Consider the following 24,933-nt stretch of genomic DNA (forward strand, 5'->3'; position numbering starts at 1 on the left):
AGTTATTGATGATTTTTAGGCTGCCTTATTTTGCCCTTTTTTCCCCAGAGGTTTTCATTTCATGTTGAAGAATCTCAGCTAAAGAGAATACTCCTCACATACCAATCTCTTGAGTTTAAATATTTATTTGCTCATGTTCCTATTTTGCTTCTCTAGCACGACCTTTGACAGACCAGTTGTTAGAAAATCATCTTGGGTATACTTTAATTGCACTTTGATAAATCCTTATGAACTTTTTAGTTCCACTTGTCATATGATCTTTCATTAGACCTTATTACTCACTTAGAGCACTTACTGTCAACCCCCTAATTTTAAAGAATCATCATCTGTCCACCCCAGTAGTTTAGATATATGCCCAGAACTGTCTGCCATTGGTAGAGAAACTCCTGGTATCAGGAGTCCCTATGCTGACTAAATTATACCTCTTAAAGTATTATAGTATTATTACCTAGGCACAAATGTTAGAATATCTTCTAGCTTAAAATATTTGTAATCATTTAATCCAACTCAGACAGTTCTCTCAAAATTATTTCTGAGTGTGGCAAACCCCTAAATTTTAGTTCATCCTTCGCCCAGAACATTAGTGCAGCTTCCAGTGAGGTCTTCACTCAGGTCACTTTAGTTACCTGTCAAGGCACTCCTTTCTTTGTAATTTGAGAAAGGCCTGTGAAATTTGGTGAGGGCTCAGGAATCCTGACTTGTTCATCTTTCTGCCCTGGCACTGACTTAGGGTCCTGAAAGATATGATTATTGTCTAAATAGGTAAGGGAGGAAGGGAAGGATTCTTTCTGCTAAATTCATGTTATTTGTTATTCACAATCTCCTGAGGTGTTAAATGTTAATTTTAGAAATATAAACTCCTAGAGCACAGGCCTAGCACCTAGCCCAATAGTAGGAAATTCTTAATAAATGTTTGCTGAATTGAATTGAAATTGTGTTGTTAATGTAGGAAATTTCCTAATTGTAGGAAAATACACTAAAGGAAATCAGCAAAGAATCCTTTCTTCAAGCAAAATGTCGTTTTGTAATAAAAATCTTCACCTTTTAATTTGTATTTTCTAAGTTCTGATGGTCTTTAAATGGGGAGTGCTTACTCCCGAGAAGGTTTTACAATCTATTAACTGCTTTTCATTATTATTTTGAGTGAACTTTAAAAACACCCACAATATTGGTGACTCTGCCATAAATATTGAATATTTATCAGATGTTTTACGTTCTGCTTTGCTCTACTTGTTTTTTTTCCTGTAGACTAGACCTGTGAGGAACTTCTAATGAGGCAACTCCCTTTACCAATTCAGATCTGCACTTGCTCTGCAACTTGTAGTTTTAGAGAGCTGCCTGAAGCACTGAGAATTTAAGTCAATTGCTCAGGGTTATACAAGCAATATTTATCAAGGCTAATCTTAAAACCTTGGGTCTTCCTGGCTCCAAAACCAGCTTTCTATCAATTATGCACTGCCTTCTTTGTTCTATTTTTGTTGTGTTCCAAATTTAATGCAAAAGTCCTGGTTTTTTATATATACATATATGTTTTTACACCTTTACAATCAGCTGTTCACCTTATCAAACATTAATCACTCCATCAAGTATTTTTTTAAAGTGACTATAAAGTGCAAAGGTACATCATAGAGATATAAAGATGTAAGATTGTAGGTCCTTGCTCTATAATGAAGAGGAGATAAGACACATGCACAAATGGCTATCACAATTGGTGTAAAAATCCAAACCAAATGCTTTAGGAAAATTTTGAGGTGTGAGGCATCACATTTTTGGGGGTTTTTTTCTATTTTATTTTTCAGTTGATAAAAATTTATTTTCTCTCTCTTCTACTCTTACATGCTTTCCCTTCTTTCCCCTCCCAATTGAAAAGAAAGTAATAAAAATAAAACTCTATTAACAAGTCAGCAAGCATCAAATGCTTCATGCACAGTTCATGCACTGTGCTAAGCTCTGGTAATACAAAACCAAACAGAAATAAATTCGGTCTCTGCTCTCAAGAAGCACATAAGGGACACAGAAAAGGGAGCTGAAAGGAAGGGTGGTGAGTTTGGGGAATGGAGGTACGCAGCAAGTGAACATGGTAGAGAAAATCCTGTGGAGATGAGTCAGGAGTGCAGCTTGGAGAAGAATGAAGACCTGGTTGGCCTAGGTTTCCACCTTAAAATGGAAGTTCTGGAAGGAACCAGCCAATCAGAGGGAAAGGCTGTAAAGGCAGAGAATACTTCCCATGTGAGAAGTAATCCAGGGATGGAGTGAGCTTCCTGGGTAAAGAAGTTTCTGTTGCATAATAGAGAAAGTCCTAAGGCTATAAGACAGGAGTGTACTTTGGGGAAGAGTGAAGACCGTTAGAAAATATGACTAGTAACAAATATGCATTGTCAAGAAAAACAAATTCCCACATTATCCCTATCCAAAAATGTAAGTCTCATTCTACATCTTGAATATAGTAGTACCTTTCTGTCAGAAGGTGGAGAGTTGAGACTACAATCAACCCTCTGTTCGTTATCATGGTTGTTTATTGAATGGATTCGTGTCATTAAGTCTTTCATTGCCATTTGTCTTTACACTGTTGTGGCCATTCCATAAATTCTTCTTTTTCTGGTTGTCACTTCACTCTACATCAGTTCATCTAGTCTTCCCAGTTTTCTCTGAACAAACCCCTTTCATTGTCTCTTATGGCATAACAGTATTCTATTATGTTATACACCATAATTTGTTCAACTGTTCTGCAAATAATGGGCCCTCCCTTAGTTTCTAGTTCTTTGCCACTACAAAAGGGGCTGCTATGGTGTGTGTGTGTGTGTGTGTCATTTTCTTGTCTCATTGATCTCTCTGATGTAGATATACACTCATATATATAGGCTTAGTGGATATATTGACTTTGGTGGCATGGGACTGCAGGACAGCTATAGCGAGACATCACTTTTAGCTGGTAGTATCAGGAAAGACTTCATGAAAGAATTATAGCTTGAGCTGTGTTTTTAGTGCAGGGAAAGATCTGAACAAAATAAACAGAATAGAGTGGATGAGAGATGGTTTGCTTCAATTCGGGTGAGAGATGGAGCAGAGTAGGATGAGACGGAAAAAACTAGCTGTCAGTTTGGGTGGGATATCTTAGTATATGAAATATTGTGAGTTAGTGCTGGAAATGAGCTATGGCTGTATACTCAGAAAGATATTTTAAATTGACAGAAACAGAGCACCCCTGTGAAGATCCCACTGTTTTTTCTGACTATCCTAAAAGATATTCCATATATTCAAAATATATTTTAAGGTTCTGTGGGATGGAAAACCAAAGGACCTATGTCAGTCCTCAAAGTGCTAAGAACTGCTGCCAAACCTGCTTCCTATACAAATGAAGTCTTTATTAGAAAAAAGAGGCAAAAGTCTGGTCACTTGACGGGAAGTTTTGAGGAAAAGGCAATCTTTCCCCAAGAAAAAAAAATGGCCCATTTGAAAAGCTTTTAACATGTAGTCATTTCTTTGAAAAGCAACTTTGTCAAAAGCATAAAGTGAATAAAAGGGCAATAATAATTCCTCAGAATATGAGTATATTCTTCATTAACTATAGATTATTGAAAAATGTTTGCATATATTAACAAAACCATTGCAGTAATTGTGTGCATTCATTTTAAAGTAAGCAGTGGTTTTTTCTTTGTCTGTTATTCATTTGTAAATGTGCATTTTCCCTAACCTTTTCTGGTTTCTGTTTACTACTTGTACACCTTTCCCAGTCAATCACTCAGAATATATGGCACACAAACAAATCACCTAGCATTTACAAAATGTAATTGGGCTAACTCTTAGAAAAACCAGTTAATAAATTAAAATTATTTGACAAGGAAGATCTTGAAAAGTTGAGATTTTGAAGATTACGTATCATAGAGCCATAGAAGAAAATTGCTGTCCTGTGAACGACGCCCTTAGCTAACTTGCATACATTCTACACCATTATCTCTCAACATTTATAACTCAGATGCCTTCATTTGGATATCATGGTTAAGTATGTATCATCTTGTTGTGAAATTTAAAACATTGTCTTTCAGTTCAGGCTCAGGAATCAGATGTTCTGTTTTCTGTAGATGTGTATATATTCTTCTATCATCTATTACCTTAGTCAAGTCACTTCCCTTCTCAGGGCTTTCAAGATGATAATGTTCCAGGTCTAAAATTATATGATTCTCTGATTAATTTTAAATATAATATGTTTTTGTACATAGTCTTTAAATGAAATTCAAAAGTATAATAATGATAGCTTACATTTATGTAGTGTTTTAAGGTTTGCCAAAGAGTCTATACGTATGTCACATTTGATCCTCAAAATAATCTGAAGTTGGGGGCAGTTATTATCCCTGTTTTATGAATAAAGAAACTGAGATTAAAAGTAGTTAGATGACTTGGTCAGGAAAATGCTAATAAGGGTCTGAGGAAGTTTTTAAGCTTGAGTGGTCTTGGTCTAGGGAGCCAGCTACTACATTTTTCAGACATTGAAATAATTCTTTAACTGAAAACACTTAGTTTAAATTGTTAATCTAGCTGTAAGGTAAAAACTCAGATTTGTTTATTCTTTCAAGTCAAATTTATGTCTAGAGAATCATAACTTCTTTTCCCCTTTGTGATTTTTCTAGGTCATGGCATATTGTGCTACATAATTCTTGCCTGTACACATCCAAAATTATCACTACTTACTTTCTTTTTGGGAAATTAATGACTTTAAGATGTTTTGCATATATTTTAACAACTTTAGAGATTTATTTAATCCCAAAATTTGAACAGGAACATCAGAGACAAAAGCACTGTCAGCTATTGAGGTACGCACTGCCTAGATTATGAACCTTTTCCCTGGTTGAGAAGTCTGTGTCTGAAAATAAAGAAAGTTAATTTCTTGCTGAGTATATGAGAATGAGGTATTTGAGGTAGGGTGTTTTGTTTTTATTTTTGACTAAGTTGGAGCCAAAAACATTGATTCAAAGTGAATATCTAGCTATAATGTGCTTAAACAGTTTAGTTTTAACTTTTTGCCAAGTCACTTTTACTCTGTTTCTTCTAACTTTGAATGCATTTGTATAAAAGCTCAACTAAGATAAATTGTAAGGCGATTGGTGTTGGAAAAAGCAGTTGCATATGTGGGGAAAATTATGTCTGGTACAGTAGGTGTACAGAGTGTTAACTTCACTTGTATTAGGTCAGAGTTGTAAACTTTGGAATAGTTTCTCTTTTTGAAATATAGGGCTGATGACTCTTGCCAATCTCTGGACTATTATGAGAATTCTTGAAATCTCATTTCTTTAGAGAACTTTCTGAACACCACATAAAGTGGGATCAGTAAGCCAAGGTGACCTTGTTACTTGCCTTTGAAAGAACCTCATAGGCTTTCAGAAGTCACTTTATGGAAAAACTCTTTACAGCCTGTTTGATACTTCCCTCCTCCCACTCCCCCAGAAGCTATGGAACAAAGAACAATTGTATTTCCTTAAACTTTTTAGGTAGCTACTTGCAATATTTCCCTTGAGATATGTATCACATGGCAGGCTGTGTGGGACATAATAGATAGAGAGCTGACCTCAGACTCTGTGTTCAAATGCTGACTCTTTGATCCAGGCAAGCTCTCTTAACTCCTTGGTATGCACAGGGATGACTTGTGCTTGTGGTCAACCTCACAGACAGCTTTATAAGATTTTAAGTTACACAGCAGTTGCTCCTTTTGATTGGGGGGAGTTTCTTCACTAAAAGTTCCCTAGACCAGTGAAATCACAGGTCCAATTACAAAAACTTATGTACAAAAGAGATCTAGCTGACCTAGAAAAAAATGGAAATTCTATGCCAAGAATAAAAAAATCTGGTGCTACTATTTTCTCCTTTTGATCTTCCTCATTATACTGTTGGTCTGATGATCACAGCAAAGAATCAGCATGGCACAGTGAAAAGAGCACTCCCTATATTTGAAATTAGAGGACCCCCCTTTGAATGCCAGCTTCCAATCTAGGGGTCATCCTGAACTGTCTCTCACCCCCCATATCCAAGCTGTTGTCAAGGCCTGTCAGTTTCACCTTTGCAACAATTTGAATGTGCCTCCTTCCCTCCTGACACTGTCACTACTCTGGTGCCCTCACCAATTCACACTTTGGTCTGCCAGCCTCAAGTCTCTCTTGCTCCAGATGTTTGTCCATTCAGCCACTAAAGTGATTTTCCTAAAACACAGGTGCAGTCATGTTATCTCTCTACTCAGTATGCTTCAGTGGTTCCCTATTTTTCTCGAACACATACTCTTCGTTCCAGGGATAGTGGCCTCCTAACTGTTCCATGAACAAGACTCACCATCTCTCAGCTCCAGGCATTCTCCCTCATTCTCTCTCTGACTGTCCCCCATGCCTGGAATGCTCTCCTTCTTCTGCTGTAACTACTTACGTGCTTAGCTTCCTTTAAGTTCCAGCTAAAATCCCACCTCCTACAGGAAGCCCTCCCTAAACCCTCTTTGCTCCAGTGTTTTCCCTCTTTTAATTATTTCCTGGTTATATACATATATATATAGCTTGCTGTGTAGATATTTGTTTGCATGTTGTCTCCCTTGTTAGATTGTAAGCTCCTTGTTGGCACTGTCTTTTGCTCCTTTTTGTATCCTTAGCACTTAGCACAGAACCTGGTACATAGGAGGTGCTTAATAAATGTTGATTGACTGATTGATACCAAGAATTCAAGGATTATTCAACATTAGGAAAACAGTTAGCATAATCATGTTAAAAACAAAAACATCAAAAACTGTGTTATCTCAACAGATGCAGAAAAAGCCTTTGAGAAAGTAAGATACTAATTTATAATAAAAATTCTACAAAGAGCAGGCATAGAAAGACCTTTTTAATATGATAAAAAATATCTAAAACATATGGTAAATGACATATGCAAGGGACATACACTAGAATCTTTTCCAGTAAATATACAAGTAAAGCAAAGATGCCCACTCTCCTTGTTGTTATTTTATATAGCTCTGGAAAAGGCTAACAATAGCACTGACAATAGAAAGAAATTAAAGGCATAAAGATAGGTAATAATGAGATAAAACTATCCCTATTTACTCATGATATGATGATTTGCTTGAAAAGTCCTAAAGAACCAGCAAAGATGGCAAGCTAAAAAATAGTCAAAAATCAACTTCATTTCTGTATAATAATAACAAAATCCAAGAGGCAGTAATAAAATGGATAATCCCATTCCAGATAATTACAAAACACAAATCTGGGGATCAGTCTCCCAAAGCACACAAAAGACTTGTGTATATTCAATTACATTATGTTCCTTAAAGAAATAAAGAACAATTGTAATAACTGGAAGAATGAATATTGAGTATTATGGATGGGCTATGCCAGTATAATAAAAATTATAATACTACCATGATTAGTATAAACTTTTTTCTTTTCTTTTCTTTCTTTCTTTCTGTCTTTTTTTTTTTTTTACAATTTATTTGTTTTTAGTTTTCACCATTCATTTCCATAAAATTTTGAGTTTTAAATTTTCTCCCCCTCCTTCCTCCTTCCTTACGATAGCATGTAATCTGATACAGGCTTTACATATACATTCGTATTAAAGATATTTTCACATTAGTCATGTTGTAAAGAAGAATTAGAACCAATGGAAGGAACCACAAGAAAGAACAAACAGAACAACAAAAAAAGAGTAAATAGTCTGCTTCCATCATCATTCAGACTCCATAGTTCTTTCTCTGGCTGTGGATAACATTTTCCATCATGAGTCTTTTGGAGTTGTCTTAGATCCTTGCATTGCTGAGAAGAGCTAAGTCTTTCAAACTCTGTCATCTCACAGTGTTGCTGTTACTGTGTACAATGTTCTCTTGGTTCTGCTCACTTCACTCAGCATCAGTTCATTCAAGTCTTTCCAGGTTTTTCTGAAGTCCACCTGCTCATCATTTCTTATAGCACAATAGTATTTCATAACATTCGTATACCACAACTTGTTCAACCATTTCCCAGCTGATGGGCATCTCCTCAATTTCCAGTTCTTTGATGCCACAAAAAGAACTGCTATAAATATTTTTGTACATGTAGATCTTTTTCCTATTTTTATGATCTCTTTGGGATACAGACCTAGAAGTGGTATTTCTGGGTCAAAGAATATGCACACTTTTATAGCCCTTTGGGCATAGTTCCAAATTGCTCTCCAGAATGGTTGGATAAATTCACAATTCCACCAGCAATGCATTAGGGTTCCAATTTTCCCACACCTCCAGTGTTTATCATTTTCCTGTTTTATCATGTTAGCCAATCTGGTAGGTGTGATGTGGTACCTCAGAGCTGTTTTGATTTGTATTTCTCTAATCAATAGTGATTTAGAACATTTTTTCATATGATGATATATTTAATTTCTTCATCTGAAAACAACCTGTTCATATCCTTTGACCATTTATCAGTTGAGGAATAACTTATATTCTTATAAATTTGATTCAGTTTTCTGTATATTTTAGAAATGAGACATTTGTCAGACACTGGCTGCAAAAATTGTTTCTCAGTTTTCTGCTTCCCTTCTAATCTTGGTTGAATTGGTTTTGTTTGTGAAAATCTTTTCAATTTAATGTAATTAAAATTATCCATTTTGTATTTCATAATGTTCTCTGTCTCTTGTTTGGTCATAAATTCTTCTCTTCTCCAAAAATCTGACAAGTAAACTATTTCTTGCTCTCTTAGTTTGCTTATAGTATCAGCCTTTATATCTCAATTGTGTGTCCATTTTAACTTTATCTTGGTATATTGTGTAAAATGTTGGTCTATGCCTAGTTTCTGCCATACTGTTTTCCAGTTTTCTCAGCAGTTTTTGTTAAATAGTGAATTCTTATCCCAGAAGCTGGAGTCTTTGGGTTTATCAAGTAGATTACTATAGTCATTGACTATTATGTCTTATATACTTAATCTATTTCACTGATCCACACTCTATTTCTTAGCCAGTATCAAGTAGTTTTGGTGATTGCTGCTTGATAATATAATTTAAGATCTGCTAAGCCTAGGTCACCTTCCATTGCATTTCTTTTCATCAGTGCCATTGATACTCTGAACCTTTTGTTCTTCCAGGATACACTTTTAATGGTGTATCAATCAAATTATTAAAGATATATTTTATAGAACTTGAAAAAATAATTTACAAAATCATTCGGAATAAATAAAAGATCTAGAATATTGAGAAAAATGAAGAAATGAGCTAGGAATGAAAGGAAGAATAGCACTTCCAGACTTCAAACTATATTATAAAGCCGCAGTCATTAAAACCATGTAGTATTGGTTTAAAAATAGAGAGGTAGATAAACGAAACACACTAGACAAGGGAGAATTAGAAACAGTGGATCTTGATGTTCAGTGTTCAGTAAAGCAGAAAAGATAAATTACTTAGGAAGGAGTCTCCTATTTGATGTTTTTTAAATACTTCTGGGAAAACTGGAAAGCAGTGAGACTTAGACTAATACTTTATACCGTATTCCCTAGTAAAAATCAAAATGGATATGTGACCTTACTATTAAAAGTCAAACTGTGAAAAAGTTAGAAAAGATCATATCATTTGCCTCTCTCATCTATAGGTAGGAAATATATTCTTGACCAAACAAGGAATAGGGGCAATTACAAAAGATGAATGAGATAAATTTAATTACATGAAACTGAAAAGCTTCTGCACAACCCAAACTACTATATCTAGAATAGAAGAGAGGTGGTCAAATGGTAGAAAAAAACCCGATTGTATGAGATATCTTTAAATAGGAATTGGTATTGAGGGTGAAAGGTACAATGAGCATAATGATTTATTAAGCAATGCATGGCAATTGCCTAAGAAACTGGGACCCTTTCCTCAGCTTAGGACTGGATGCCAAACACAAGAGAAGGATACAGACATTAAAAATAATTTATCACATAAGGCCAGTTAATTAAAAGGAAAGAGTACAATATTAGACAGCTTGATTTCTAATGGGATGAAAGATTAGGGACTTTGCAGGTTAGGAGGGAGAGAGTAAACAGATACATTTCCCTGGAATCAGAAAAGGAGGTGTCCCATTCCCCCCAAGTGTCTATAAACAATCAAAAGAACATGGGAAAGGATGAAAGATTAAGGACTTTCCATCCTGGGAAGGGGAGAGCAAACACGTGCAATTCCCTGAATTCAGAAAAGGAGATGTCACTTCCTCCCCACCAAGTGTCTGTAAGCAATCCAAGGAACATGGAAATAGTAACTGATCAGTACAGGACCAGTTTTCTGATAAGACATATGGGTTGCTTGAGATTTATAATTGTGAGAAAACTCCTTGCATTAATCTTTGAATCTGACCAGGTTTCTGATTAACATAGCCTAGACCCATGGTTAAGGGTGTCTAAACAGCAAGTAGAGGCGGTTTGGTTCCCAGCCACGTAGGACTGAGTTCAAACAGTGCAACAAAGTTTGCTCTCAATTTCCATAATTAAGTTTTCTCACAGGACAGAAGTTGGATTAGACTTATAATTGAATAGAAAAGGAGCTAAGCTAGCTCCGGAATTGAGTCATAAGAGTCGATGTGCTTTACTCAGTTCCCACTGTTAACCTCTTGCTGTCTTAATCACATCATAAGAAATTCTTTCTCTTTCTCTCTGTCTCTCTCACACAGAGATAACATATACATATATTTGTTTATATGTAGGTAAAATACACATATATATTTTTGTGTGTATACCTTTCTGTAAGAAATGATAAATGTTGATTAGTACAGGAAAATATGGAAAGATCTATATGAACTGATATAGTGAAGTAAATTTAGCAAAGAAAACATTATACACACGTACACAAAGGTGAAAGTTGCAGAGTTTTAAAAAACAAAGAAGGTCAAAAGAAAAGATATAAGAAGATCCTCCCAACTCTGCCTTTTGCAGAGGTGGGATGGCCACAAGCAATGCTGAGGGCAAATATTTTTAAACTTTTCAATATTCTGATTAGTTATATTGATTTTTTCTTTTCCTTTTTTTGACTTAAAAATACTATTTATTATATGGAATGGCTCTGGTGGGGGAGAAGAAAACTGGGGGAACTATGGTGATATAAAAAAGCCTAAGACATAAATAAAAATGTATTTTAAAAAACATTGCTCCTAAGGAAGAGTTTCTACTCTGAGATTATTCCACCAAGGACCTGGATGGGGAAGAGGCCATTTCAAACTTTCCTTTCTGTTTTTTGTTTCTTGTAGAGAGGTAGAAGGTGAACTTGAAGTGGTTTGGGAATCTACTGCCAAAGAAAACCAAAGAATGAAAGAATTCCTGTACACCACCCTCAAGAAGACACACTCATGGAAGAATGCCAGTGTCTGTGACTCAGACATAAACCACATCTCCAAAGAAGAATTAGTTGAAGGGTATGCTCTTAGCTATTGTGAGGTGAAATCTTCTTCAGGTATCCAGGTGCCAGAAATGCCTGCTTTACATACTTTATGCCAGACAGAACCCAATGATGGCAAAGACACCACATCCAAAGCAGAATTTTTTCTCCAAAAGGAAGCCAATTTATATTGAAAAAGAAAGTGTACTATTCTCCTGTGCACAACATTTTTCGCCTTACGACTGTGACTCTCTTTACTTCATCTAAAGGGTGGAATAAATTGTCCAGGAAACCTAATTTAGTTTTTTTTAAACTTCTTTTTATTTTTGGGTTGTATTATAAAATCCTTATAATTCTTCTTACCAAATAAAATGTTCTCTTTACCCCAGTAATCACCATTCAAAGCTAGGTGTATTTCTCAAGTAAACAAGTGACCTAAGAAAAATTTGAGTCCTAATAACCATATAACAGCAATAAATTGAAGTCTGCTACAAAAGAATTGTGCAGTAAGAAGGGAGTAGGGTCTTGTCATGTTTTGGTAAGTAAATCATGCCAAGTAAAATTTTTACCTAATGAGCTGTTTCAGTGAAGTATGCACAAGTATATATGCATGTTAGGCTTTAGCAGTGATGGTTTTGAGGATTGACTTCCTGAAATTGTAAAATAATAAAATTTATACAAGAAAAATAAGAGATTTATTTCTCATGACCAGATTGTGTTCCATGTTAGCACAGTTTGGAAATTTACAAAACTTTATTAGATATTTGATCAGTTTTGTTGTATTTTCTTTTTATTTATGATGTACCATTTGCCTATGTCACTAGAGACATTTGCAAAAATTTATTTTTAAATTGTCCTGCATTCTGGCTGTTTAGAGTTAAAAATATTATGTATGTATGTGTATATATAGCCAGTAGAAATCCAAAATTCAGGTAATACCTCTTTTCTCTGGGCTTCCTCAGAGAGTGATGGCATTTATTTGTTATGGGGTAAAGAAGTTATTTGAGAATTAAAAGCTAAAATTGATGACAGTATTTCCTAGGGCTAATTTAGGACCATGTGCTTATATGTCAGTATCCGCATCACTGACCATGTATCAGTGCTTTGTTGTTGTAAGATTTCTGTATGTGAGAATTACTTCCGCTGTTGCTGATCCTAGACCATGTGCCTTTCAAAAAGTTGTGGGGAGGGGGGGGGGGTTTCCCCAAGTGCCTCATATTAGACATTGATAATGGCCAGCATTGGTCTCTTTGTAATACACACACACACATGCACACACATTCTCACTCATAAGATATATGCTGGTCCTTTGATGAACTTATGATTTCATCCTTATTTATTTATAGAAAGTTCCTTTTGACTTCAGGCTTCATTAAGCTTGTTCAGAAGTCGAAAACCAGTAAGTTTTGTATTTTACAAGGTACATAATGAGTAGTTTTCACCCCTCTCACGAGCCAGAATAGTCCCTGGTAATTGCTATAACTGGTAACATTATGTATTCTGTGTTGTAGCCAAATTCTTCTGCCCCCTCTTAACCCTCCAACTCCTGTATCTCTGCTTTTGCACATATCCATCATGGCTGTGACATATAAATACACACACACACACACACACACACACACACACATATATACACACTGCCTCCTCACCTCCATCTCTTAGAATCGTTAGCTCCCTGCATGGCTCAGCTCATGTACCACTGCTTGTGCTGCCTTCCTCCTCCTCTTCCAATTATCATGTATATTTTTATCTGTTTTCATGCTGTATTCCTCAAGTAGAATGGAAGCTTCTTGAGGGCAGGGACTATTTTGCATTTTGTCTTTGTATCCCAAGGACATAGTACATAAGTTGGACTCTAATAAATGCTTATTGGATTGGATTTGGAAGTTCTTGTAATTTGGTCAGTTTTAAGAACAATAATTTTTCTTTCTCTCCAACTTTGATATCTATTACAAATAAAATGGTAACATTTAGAAGGTGTAACATCTGTTTTCAATATACTTCAGTTCCTAACATAGTTTTTAAGAGTCATTATCATTGAGGTGGTGACAAAGGGTTGGTTCATCGGAATAAAGAGGACAGAGAAGGACAAATAGAGGAGCCAGTCATTAGAAGGAGAACCCAAAGAGGAGATAAAGATATACTTAGGGAAATGGGAGGAGAAAAACCAGGGTACTGCAATGTCCTAGAAATCCAGGGCAGCATATGGCATCCCATCTGCTCTATGTAATTATAATACTCTTGTCTGTTTCTAAGTTGTCATTTCTATTTTGCAACATTCTGGCTTTCCTCATTGTGCCAGTTTTGACCTGGGATATAAAAGGGAGTGGTTGGTGATAATTGTGCTGGAGAGAGGCAAGGAAATGATCTGTGTCTGTATGTACAATAAACATCTATTTTTCCAGCACTCTTAACTACTGCTTTTAACTGCCATTTCTGAATATTTGTAGTATAGTTAAAATTTGATGTTTAGAAGTATGACTTTCAACTGCACACAGAATGCTAAAAGATCCTTCTGAATCTTCAAAGATTTAAAGTTCTGGTGCATTTTACTATGTTCCAAATATTCTAATACTTTGCAAACTGATAATCCCTATGTAGTATCATATGTAGTGCCTTATTTGTCAGAATACCATTCCCCACTAGATAGCATTGAACAGGGTTAGAAGCCCTGTCTGTTGGTCGTTATGCTGTTTTCTCTGTTTGTGATTTCTGCTTGTAATTTCTGTTTGTATTTTTACTGACGTTCAAGGTGCTGAATTTTTCCCCTGAACTAAGTGAATGATATATGTGTTTGATTAAAGTGAGATGGCTGACCCCTTAAAAGTTGCTTTCCATTAAGAAAAACAGATCCAAGAACCTGTACTAGAAGGTCATCCTGGGTATGCTAGGATGCTTGCCTTTACGAAAGGTAATCCTTGTTTCTCAGGTGAGTGGTGGTGGTATCATTGTTTCTAATAGGGTAACATGATTTCATTGCAAATCCCTGAATGTTGAAGGCAATGCAAATTCCATTTGATTGGGGGGGTGGAGCCAAGATGGCAGAGTAGAAAGACGCACATATGCTACCTCCAAACCCACTGCCCATAAAATACCTATAACAAAAAGAACCACGGGCGAATTCTGGAGCAGCAGAAGTCACAGAACGGAGCAGATGAGATTTCTGCTCCAGAGAGCCTGAAAACCTCTTGCAAAAGGTCCCTCGCGCCCCGGACCTGGAGCAGAGCCCAACCCTGCCTCGGCGCAGCGCTGAAAGGAACAGATCCGACCAGACTTCAGGGACGGAATCTCCACCAGCTGCGCGGGTCCCTCCACCCACAGGTAACAATGGTCGGTGAGAGGGTCTCTTTGGCGGGTCGAGAGGGCAGTGGGGTGCCCCCATAACTCAGGCCCCCTTGGGAGGCAGCAGCGGAGGCGGGAGCAGACCAGGGCTCCCCAAGCAGGCAGGAGCCTGGATCCATTGTTGAAGGTCTCTGCATAAACTCCCTGAGGGAACTGCACCCATGAGGTGGCCCTGCCCCCACCTGAGCACCTGAACTTAATCTCACACTGAACAGCAGCCCTGCCCCTGCCCAAAGCCCTGAGGCTGTGAAGCAGCATTTGAATCTCAGACCCCAAGTGCTGGCTGGGAGGATCTAGAGGCGAGGTGGGGGTGGAGAGGACACTCAGAAGGCAAGTCACTGGCTGAGAAAATGCCCAGAAAAGGGGAAAAAAGTAAGACTATAGGAGGTTACTTTCTTGGTGAACAGGTATTTCCTCCCTTCCTTTCTGATGAGGAAGAACAATGCTTACCATCAGGGAAAGACACAGAAGTCAAGGCTTCTGTATCCCAGCCCACCCAATGGGCTCAGGCCATGGAAGAGCTCAAAAAGGATTTTGAAAATCAAGTTAGAGAGGTGGAGGAAAAACTGGGAAGAGAAATGAGAGAGATGAAAGAAAAGCATGAAAAGCAGGTCCACACCTTGCTAAAGGAGACCCAAAAAAATGCTGAAGAAAATAACACCTTGAAAAATAGGCTAACTCAATAGGCAAAAGAGGTTCAAAAAGCCAATGAGGAGAAGAATGCTTGAAAAAGCAGAATTAGCCAAATGGAAAAGGAGATTCAAAAGCTCACTGAAGAAAATAGTTCTTTCAAAATTAGAATGGAACAGATGGAGGCCAGTGACTTTATGAGAAACCAAGAAATCACAAAACAAAACCAAAAGGATGAAAAAATGGAAGAGAATGTGAAATATCTCATTGGAAAAACAACTGACCTGGAGAACAGATCCAGGAGAGACAATTTAAAAATTATGGGCCTACCTGAAAGCCATGATCAAAAAAAGGGCCTAGACATCATCTTTCATGAAATTATCAAGGAAAACTGCCCTGAGATTCTAGAACCAGAGGGCAAAATAAGTATTCAAGGAATCCATAGATCACCACCTGAAAGAGGCAGGAGATCCAAAGAGATCCAAAAAGAGAAACTCCTAGGAACATTGTGGCCAAATTCCAGAATTCCCAGGTCAAGCATCTAGAAAGAAACAATTCAAGTATTGTGGAAATACAATCAGTATAACACAAGATCTAGCAGCTTCTACATTAAGGGATTGAAGGGTGGGCGTGGAATAGGATATTCCAGAAGTCAAAGGAACTAGGACTAAAACCAAGAATCACCTACCCAGCAAAACTGAGTATAATACTTCAAGGGAAAAATTGGTCTTTCAATGAAATAGAGGACTTTCAAGCATTCTTGATGAAAAGACCAGAGCTGAAAAGAAAATTTGACTTTCAAACACAAGAATGCAGAGAAGCATGAAAAGGTAAACAGCAAAGAGAAGTCATAAGGGACTTGCTAAAGTTGAACTGTTTACATTCCTACATGGAAAGATAATATTTGTAATTCTTGAAACTTTTGAGTATCTGGGTAGTGGGTGGGATTACACACACATGCACGCACACACACATGCACACACACATAGAGACAGAGTGTACAGAGTGAATTGAAGAGGATGGGATCATGTCTTAAATGAAATCAAGCAGTGAGAGAGAAATATATTGGGAAGAGAAAGGGAGAAATGGAATGGGACAAATTATCTCTCATAAAAGAGGCAAGCAAAAGACTTTTTAGTGGAGGGAAAAAGAGGGGAGGCGAGAGAAAAACATGAAGTTTACTCTCATCACATTCCACTAAAGGAAGGAATAAAATGCACACTCATTTTGGTATGAAAACCTATCTTACAATACAGGAAAGTGGGGGATAAGGGGATAAGCAGGGTGGGGGGGATGATGGAAGGGAGGGCATGGGGAGGAGGGAGCAATTTGAGGTCAACACTCATGGGGAGGGACAGGATCAAAAGAGAGAACAGAAGTAATGGGGGACAGGATAGGATGGAGGGAAATATAGTTAGCCTTATGCAACACAACTATTATGGAAGTCATTTACAAAACTACACAGATTTGGCCTATATTGAATTGCTTGCCTTCCAAAGGGAAGGGTTGGGGAGGGAGGGAGGAAGAGAAGTTGGAACTCAAAGTTTTAGAAACAACTGTCGAGTACTGTTCTTGCTACTAGGAAACAAGAAATACAGGTAAAGGGGTATAGAAAGTTATCTGGCCCTACAGGACAAAAGAGAAGATGGAGACAAGGGCAGAGAGGGATGATAGAAGAGAGGGCAGATTGGTGATAGGGGCAATTAGAATGCTCAGTGCTTTGGGGTGGGGGGAGGGGACAAAAGGGGAAAAATTTTGGAACCCAAAATTTTGAGAAAATGAATGTTAAAAGTTAAATAAAAAATAAACATAAAAAATAAAAAAAATAAAAAATTCAAAAAAAAAAGTAGAATTGGCCAAATGATAAAGGAGGTACAAAAGCTCACTGAAGAAAATAGTTCTTTAAAAAATAGAATTGGGCATGTGGAGGCTAATGACTCCATGAGACATCAAGAAAGAAACAAAGAAAATCAAAAGAATGAATAAAAGAAAATGTGAAATGTCATTAGAAAAACAACTGACCTGAGAAATAGATCAAGGAGATGCAGTTCAAGAATTATTGGACTACCTGATAGTCATGATCAAAAAAAGAGCCTAGATATCATCTTTCAAGAAATTATGGAAGAAAATTGCCCTGCTATCCTAGAACCAGAGGACAAAAAAGAATTGAAAGAATTCACTGATCACTTCTTCAAAGAGATCCCAAAATAAACTCTCCCAGGAATATTATAGTCAAATTCCAGAACCCCTGGGCCAAGGAAAAAATATTGCAAGCAGCCAGAAGGAAACAATTAAAGTATCATGGAGTCACAGGATAACACAAGATTTGTAGCTTCTACATTAAAGGATCAGACCAGCTTAGAATGTGAGATTACAGAGGGCAAAAGAACCAGGATTATAACAAACAATCACCTTCCCAGCAAAATGCAGGATAATATTCAGGGGGCAAGGAGGGAATGAATATTTAATGAAATAGAGGGCTTTCAAGCATTCCTGATGAAAACACCAGAGCTGAATAGAAAATCTGGTTTTCAAACACAAGACTCAATAGAAACACAAAAAGGTAAATAGGAAAGACAAATCATAAGGGATTCAGTAAAGTCAGCTGATTACATTCCTACATGGGCAGGTGATACTTGTAACTTCCAAGAACTTTATCATTATTAGGGCAGTTAGAAAGCATACACAAACAGAGGCCATGCGTGTGAATTTACTATGATGAGATGATTTCCAAAAAAGTCAAAACCAAGGGTCAGGAAGAGAGAAAAGGGAAAAAGGAGTCTAGAATGGAGTAAATTATATCACATAAAAGAGGCATGAAAGATCTTTTACACCACAGGGGAAGATTGGGGTGTGGGAGTACTGCATAACACTTGAACCTTACTCTCATAAGAATTGGCTCAAAGAGGACATAACATACACACTTATTTGGGTATAGAAATCTATCCTACCCAAAAAGGAAGTAGGAGGGGAAGGGGATAAAAACTCTTCTGGAGAGCAATTGGGAACTATACCCAAAAGGCTATAAAACTGTGAATATGCCTTGATCCAGAAATTCCATTACTAGGTCTGTATCCCAAAGATATTTTTAAAAAGCAAAAGGACATGTATGTACAAAAATATAACAGCTTGTTTTATGGTGGCAAAGAACTGGAAATTGAGGGGATACCCATCAGTTAGAGAATGGCTGTACAGGCAGTGGTAGATAATTGTGATAGAATACTATTGTGCTATTTGAAATGACAAGCAGAATGATTTCATAAAAGCCTGGAAACACATGAACTTATACAAAGTGAAGTGATAAGAGAAGGGGTGGGGCTGATAGGAGAGCAGATTAGAGGACACAGTGCTCAGAAGCAAAATACTTTTGAGGAAAAAAAGGGTGAAAGGAGAAACAGAAAGAGGAAGAAGGTAGGTTGCAGAAAAATACACAGTAATCATAATTGTGAATGGGATGAACTCACCCATAAAATGGAAGCAGATGGCAAAGTAGATTAATGATTTAGACATAAAGGAAGATACGATAAATTAGTGTAGTACAGAATAGTTTACTAGTCATATCTATGGATAAGAGAAGAATTTATGACCAAACAAGAGATAGAGAGCAATATAAGATGTAAAAAAGATAATTTTGATTACATTAAAAAGATTTTTGCATAAGCAAAACCAATGTAGCCAAAATTAGAAAGAAAGCAGAAAACTGGGGGGAGGAGGAATTTACAACAAGTTTCTGTGACAAAGGCATTTTTCAAATATATAGAGAACTGAATCACATGAGAACATAAATCATTCCCCAAGTGATAAATGGTCAGAGGATATAAGCAGGTAGTTTCCAAAGAAATCAAAGCTGTAGTCAAGTGAAAAAATGCTCTAGATCACCACTGATTAGAGAAACGTAAATTAAAACAATTCTGAGATACCATCTCATACTTATCAGATTGGGTAATATGACAAGAAAAAAATAAATGTTGGAGAGGATGTGGGAAAATTGGGACACTAATGTCCTGTTGGTAGAGTTGTAAACTGATCCAACTATTCTGGAAAATAATTTGGAACTATACCCAAAGGGCTATAAAATTGTGACTATACTTTGATCCAGCAATACCACTTCTAGGTCTTTATCCCAAAGAAATTCTTTGTGTGTGTGTGGTTTTTAAAAATTAATTTATTTTTAGTTTTCAACATCCATTTCCACAAGACTTTGAGTTCCAAATTTTCTCCCCATCTCTCCCCACCCCACACCCCAAGACACCATGCATTCCAATTATCCCTTCCCCAAATCTACCCTCTGTTCTGTCACTCCCTTCCCTTCCTCTATCCCCATCTTCTCTCTTTTCTTGTAGAGCAAGATAGATTTCTATACCCCATTAACCTGTATTTCTTGTTTCTCAGTTACATGCAAAAACAATTCCCAACATTTGTTCCTAAATCTTTTGAGTTCCAACTTCTCTCTTTTCCTCCCTCCTCACCCATCCCCACTGTGAAGGTAAGCAATTCAATATAGGCTATATATGTGTAGTTATGCAAAAGACTTCCATAATAGTCATGTTGTGAAAGACTAACTATATTGCCCTCCATTCTATCCTATCCCCCATTTATTCTATTCTCTCTTTTGTCCTTGTCCCTCCCCAAAAGTGTTTACTTCTAATTGCTCCCTCCTCCCATTTGACCTCCCTTCTGTTATCCCCCCCACCCCACTTATCCCTTTCTCCCCTAGTTTCCTGTAGTGTAAGATAGATTTTCATATCAAATTGATTGTGCATGTTACTCCCTCCTTAAGCCAAATGTGAAGAAAGTAAACTTTACTTTTTCCCTCTCATCTCCCCCCTTTCTGCTCCACTGAAAAAGCTTTCTCTTGCCTCTTTTATGAGAGATAATTTGCCTCATTCTATTTCTCTCTTTCTCCTCTCAATATATTCCTTTCTCACTCCTTAATTTTATTTTTTTAGATATCATCCCTTCCTATTCAATTCACCCTGTGCCCTCTGTCTATATGTATATAATCCCTCCAACTACCCAAATACTGAGAAAACTCTGTAGAGTTACAAATATTATCTTTCCATGTAGGAATGTAAACAGTTCTACTTTAGTAAGTCCCTTATGACTTCTCTTTGCTGTTTACCTTTTCATGCTTCTCTTGATTCTTGTGTTTGAAAGTCAAATTTTCTTTTCAGCTCAGGTCTTTTCATCAAGAATGCTTGAAAGTCCTCTTTTTCATTGAACATCCAGTTTCCCCCTCTTAAGGATTATACTCAGTTTTTCTGGTTAGATGATTTTTGGTTTTAATCCTTCCTCCTTTGACTTCTGGAACATCATATTCCAAGCCCTTTAGTCCCTTAATGTAGAAGCTGCTAGATCTTGTGTTATCCTGATTGTATTTCCACAATACTTGAATTGTTTCTTTCTAGTTGCTTGCAATATTTTCTCCTTGATCATGGTACTCTGGAATTTGGCCACAATGTTCTTTGCAGTTTCTCTTTTTGGATCTCTTTCAGGAGGTGATTGGTGGATTCTTTTAATATTTATTTTGCCCCCTGGTTCTAGAATCTCAGGGCAGTTTTCCTTGATAATTTCATGAAAGATGATGTCTAGGCTCTTTTTTTGATCATGGCTTTCAGGTAGGCCCATAATTTTTAAATTGTCTCTCCTGGATCTATTTTCCAGGTCAGTTGTTTTTCCAATGAGATATTTCACATTGTCTTCAAGTTTTTCATTCTTTTGGTTTTGTTTTGTAATTTCTTGGTTTCTCATAAAGTCATTAGCTTCCATCTGCTCCATTCTAATTTTTAAAGAATTACTTTCTTCACTGAGCTTTTGAACCTCCTTTTCCATTTGGCTAATTCTGCTTTTTAAAGCATTTTTCTCCTCATTGGCTTTTTGAACCTCTTTGGCCATTGGGGTTAGTCTATTTTTAAAGGTGCTATTTTCTTCAGCATTTTTTTGGGTCTCCTTTAGCAAGTTGTTAACTTACTTTTCATGATTTTCTTGCATCACTTTCATTTCTCTTCCCAATTTTTCCTCCACTTCTCTTACTTGATTTTCTTTTGAGCTCTTCCATGGCCTGAGACTATTGCAAATTTATTTTGGATGTTTTGCGTGAAGAAGCCTTGACTTTGATGTGTTCCTCTAATGGTATGCTTTGTTTTTCCTCCTCTAAAAGGATGGAGGAAAATACCTGTTCACCAAGAAAGTAACCTTCTATAGTCTTATTTTTTTCCCTTTTTTGGACATTTTCCCAGTCAGTTACTTGACTTTTGAGTCCTTTGTCAAGAGGAGGGGATATTCTATAAGTTCTCAGTTCTCGGTTCCTCCAAGGTGGCACTTTCAAGGAAGAGGAGTTTACTCTTCTCCTGGCCTATACTCTGGTCTGGGAGCAACCACAAGCTTTTCTGCCCAGGATCTGCGAGTCGGGTTCTCTCTCCAGAGCTACAACCAGCTCCAGCACACCAGTTCTTCTACTCACCCCAGGGCCACCACTCAGGGCTGAGATTCAGATAAGTCACTTTATTCCCCCAGGGTCTTTAGGCCAAGGGCTCCAAAAATGGATGCTATAGCTGCCTGGGAGCTGGGTTAAGGCAGGACCCTGCTCCCTCCTCACCCAGGTGAAAGAATTTTCTCACTGACATTTGAAGCTGTCTTTGGCATTTGTGGGGTGAGGAATCTGGGAACCATAGCTGCTATCTGTGACTCCACACCCTGAAGCTTGCTCCTGTCCTGCCTGTGCAGCCAAGGCTGGGCTGCACTCTGCTCTGAGCTCTGTGCGACAGACCTTTCTGTCAGTCTTCCAAGCTGCCTTGGGCTGGAAATCTCTTTCACTCTGTCATTTTGTGGCTTCTGCTGCTCTAGAATTTGTTTACAGTCATTTCTTACAGGTATTTTATGAGTTTTGAGGGGACAGCTACAGCAGGTCTGTCCTTCTACTCCACTCTCTTGGCTCCACCCCAAGAAATGTGCAAAAGAGATTCTTTAGAAAAAAGAAAAAGATTTACATGTCCAAAAATATATTTATAGCAGCTCTTTTGATGGTGGCAAAAAACCGGAAATTGAGGGGATGCCCATCAATTGGGAATGGCTGAACAAGTTGTGGTAGATGATTGTGATGGAATACTATTGTGTTATAAGAAATGATGAGCAGGATGCCTTCAGAAAGACCTGGAAAGACTTACATTCACTGATGCAAAGTGAAATGAGCAGAACCAGGAGAACAGTGTACATACATACTAATAGCATTATTGTACAATACTCACCTGTGAATGATTTTATACAATGAACTAAGACAAGTCCAAGGGACTTATGATGAAAAATGCTATCCACTTCCAAAGGAAGAACCGATGAGTCTGAATGCAGATCAAAAAGTACTTTTTTAAAACTTTATTTTTCTTGTTTGGTTTTTTTTCTGTTATTTCTTTCACAACATAACTAATATGGAAATATGTTTTGCATGACTATACATGTATAACCTATATTAAATTGCTTGCCTTCTCAATGAGAGGGGAGAAGAGGGAGGGAGGGAAAGAATCTAGAACTCAAAATTAAAAAAAACAATTATTTTTTCATGCAATTGGAAAAATAAAATACTTTTAAAAATAAACTGGAAAACCCCTTTAAAAAGAAAATCTATAAACTTTTTCAGAAAAAAACCCTTTTTACCATCAGGAACTGTGAAACCACCACACTTAGATTCTAATATCACACTTCTACATATGCTTATAATGGAGGCAGAAATGATGGTGAAGAGAAGAAACACGTTTTGTTGGAAAACACATCTGAACTGGACCAAAGATACATCGGAGAAATCTATGCTGTGGGAGACACAATTATGAGCTACTGAGGTGTTAGTTCTCAAGATATGCAAAGGTGAGAAAGAGACCAAAAGAGGGAAGAAATCTTCGATTACTTCCCCAAATAAGATGACCAAGAGAATAGCAACAATTCCTACCAACTTACTTGTGAATTTTCCCATATGTATAAGGTTTTTATGAGAATAATCCATATTATACATTGAGGGTATCCTTAATGAGTATCTTAGAAGGGAAATGTATGCTTTTTGGAGGTGTTACTCCAAAGTAGATCAGATAGATCAGTCGATTGATAAAAAGATTGATAGGAGAAGGATTTATATCTCTGCCATCATACAGTTGACTGAAAATTTTGGAGAATACAAACTCCCACTATGCTTACTGTTTATTAACTACAAAAAAGTTATTCAGTAGAGCAAAACACTACCTTAAGAGCTCTTTTCCAACAAAACCTCTCCCACATCTATGTTCCTGCTACATAAGATTCCTTCAAATCTATTATGCTTTGAAAAGTATAGCAGAAATAATCTTATTTGATGACCCATTGATAGTAAATATCATGAGGCATAAAACAGAGATAGATGCTTGCCAAAGGTGCTTACTACTATCAAAGAAACTCAGTGCAGAATCCAGGGTTACAAAGGATTCCCTATAGATCATAAGGTCCTCTAGAGTCTCTTTTTTGTAGAAAACATGATGTTGGTTACATTAAGACTTGGAACTTTGGAGAACCTCTTGAACAAGATCCATGACCAGTCAAGAGAGTTTGACCTAATCATCCACACAAGAGAAATTAAGTGAATAAAGAATTACCATTGTTCAAGCTGTGACATACACTGAGATGGACAACCCATACATCTCATTCATCCATGTGCATAGGTACATAAATAGCTGCAGATAGGTAGATAGATAGATAAACTTAGACAGTACAAGTAAAAATTGAGTTGGCCCCAGAATTGAATAAGAGATTATTCCAAGATCATGAGGCAGTGAGGTGGTACAGTAGATAGAGTGCTAGACCTAAACTCAAGAAGATCTGAGTTCAATTCTAAGCTCAGACATTTACTAACTGTATAATCCTGGACAAGTCCTTTAACTTCTGTCTGCCTCAGTTTCCACATCTGTAAAATGGGGATGGGAATAATCTCTACCTTTCCAGGTTGTTGTGAGGATCAGATGAAATAATATTTGTAAAGGGCTTTGTAAACCTATATAAATTATATAAAATATTGCATATATAGCTGTATAAAATACTAGTTATAAGTGGGATGGAATTTCCTTTGGGAAGTTGCAAAAATATTTTTATAGCCCTAAACTTCTTAATAAGACTAAGACCCATTTTCTTAAATTCATATCTACCAATGGTGTTGTATAACTGTGCATCATGGAACAATGTAGTGTCTGAAGAGTTGAAAATGGGCATCACTCTAAGGACAATGGAAAGGTCCAGGGTAGGCATGAGGAGGTTGTAATCCATTACAAAGAATTATGAAGAATCAGAGTAAAAGATGTCATCAGAGACATTTATGAGCGAAAAAGCAGATAGGCTGGTCATGGGGTAAGAGCGAAAAATAATGGATAGACAACCAATTAGACTCCCCTTATATCCCTGTAATGTCATGGGAAAACAAGGAAAGCCCCACAACCTTCTGGGGTAAATTTATGGGAGGGCACAGGATCAGCAGGCTTGAATGGATCACAAACTGAATCATTGGAGAGAATATCTGCATTGATGAAATCACAGATCTCTTTAAGCAATTATTGATACCATGTTGACAATCTGACTCCCAGTGGGGCTGGTTATTTGAGGGTTATCTCATGAAGTTGTAAA

At 37.1% G+C, this 24,933-nt stretch overlaps 1 protein-coding gene across 5 annotated transcripts in view; it reads left to right on the top strand.

Annotated features, from left to right (window-relative positions):
• Positions 1–13,314, top strand: part of CEP89 (centrosomal protein 89) — a 167,814-nt gene extending 154,500 nt beyond the window's left edge. For 4 of the 5 annotated variants that reach the window (XM_072632046.1, XM_072632047.1, XM_072632050.1 and 1 more), the window contains one exon: positions 11,204–13,210. In XM_072632046.1, coding sequence (XP_072488147.1) covers positions 11,204–11,525 — 322 coding nt within the window. In that variant the 3' untranslated portion in view covers positions 11,526–13,210. Of the gene's footprint in view, positions 1–11,203 lie in introns of all 5 variants that reach the window. The other variant, XM_072632049.1, reaches the window with a different exon arrangement.
• Positions 13,315–24,933: the final 11,619 nt, after the last annotated feature.

This window comes from Notamacropus eugenii, chromosome 1 (assembly GCF_028372415.1).
Source record: "Notamacropus eugenii isolate mMacEug1 chromosome 1, mMacEug1.pri_v2, whole genome shotgun sequence".
Lineage (NCBI taxonomy): Eukaryota > Metazoa > Chordata > Mammalia > Diprotodontia > Macropodidae > Notamacropus > Notamacropus eugenii.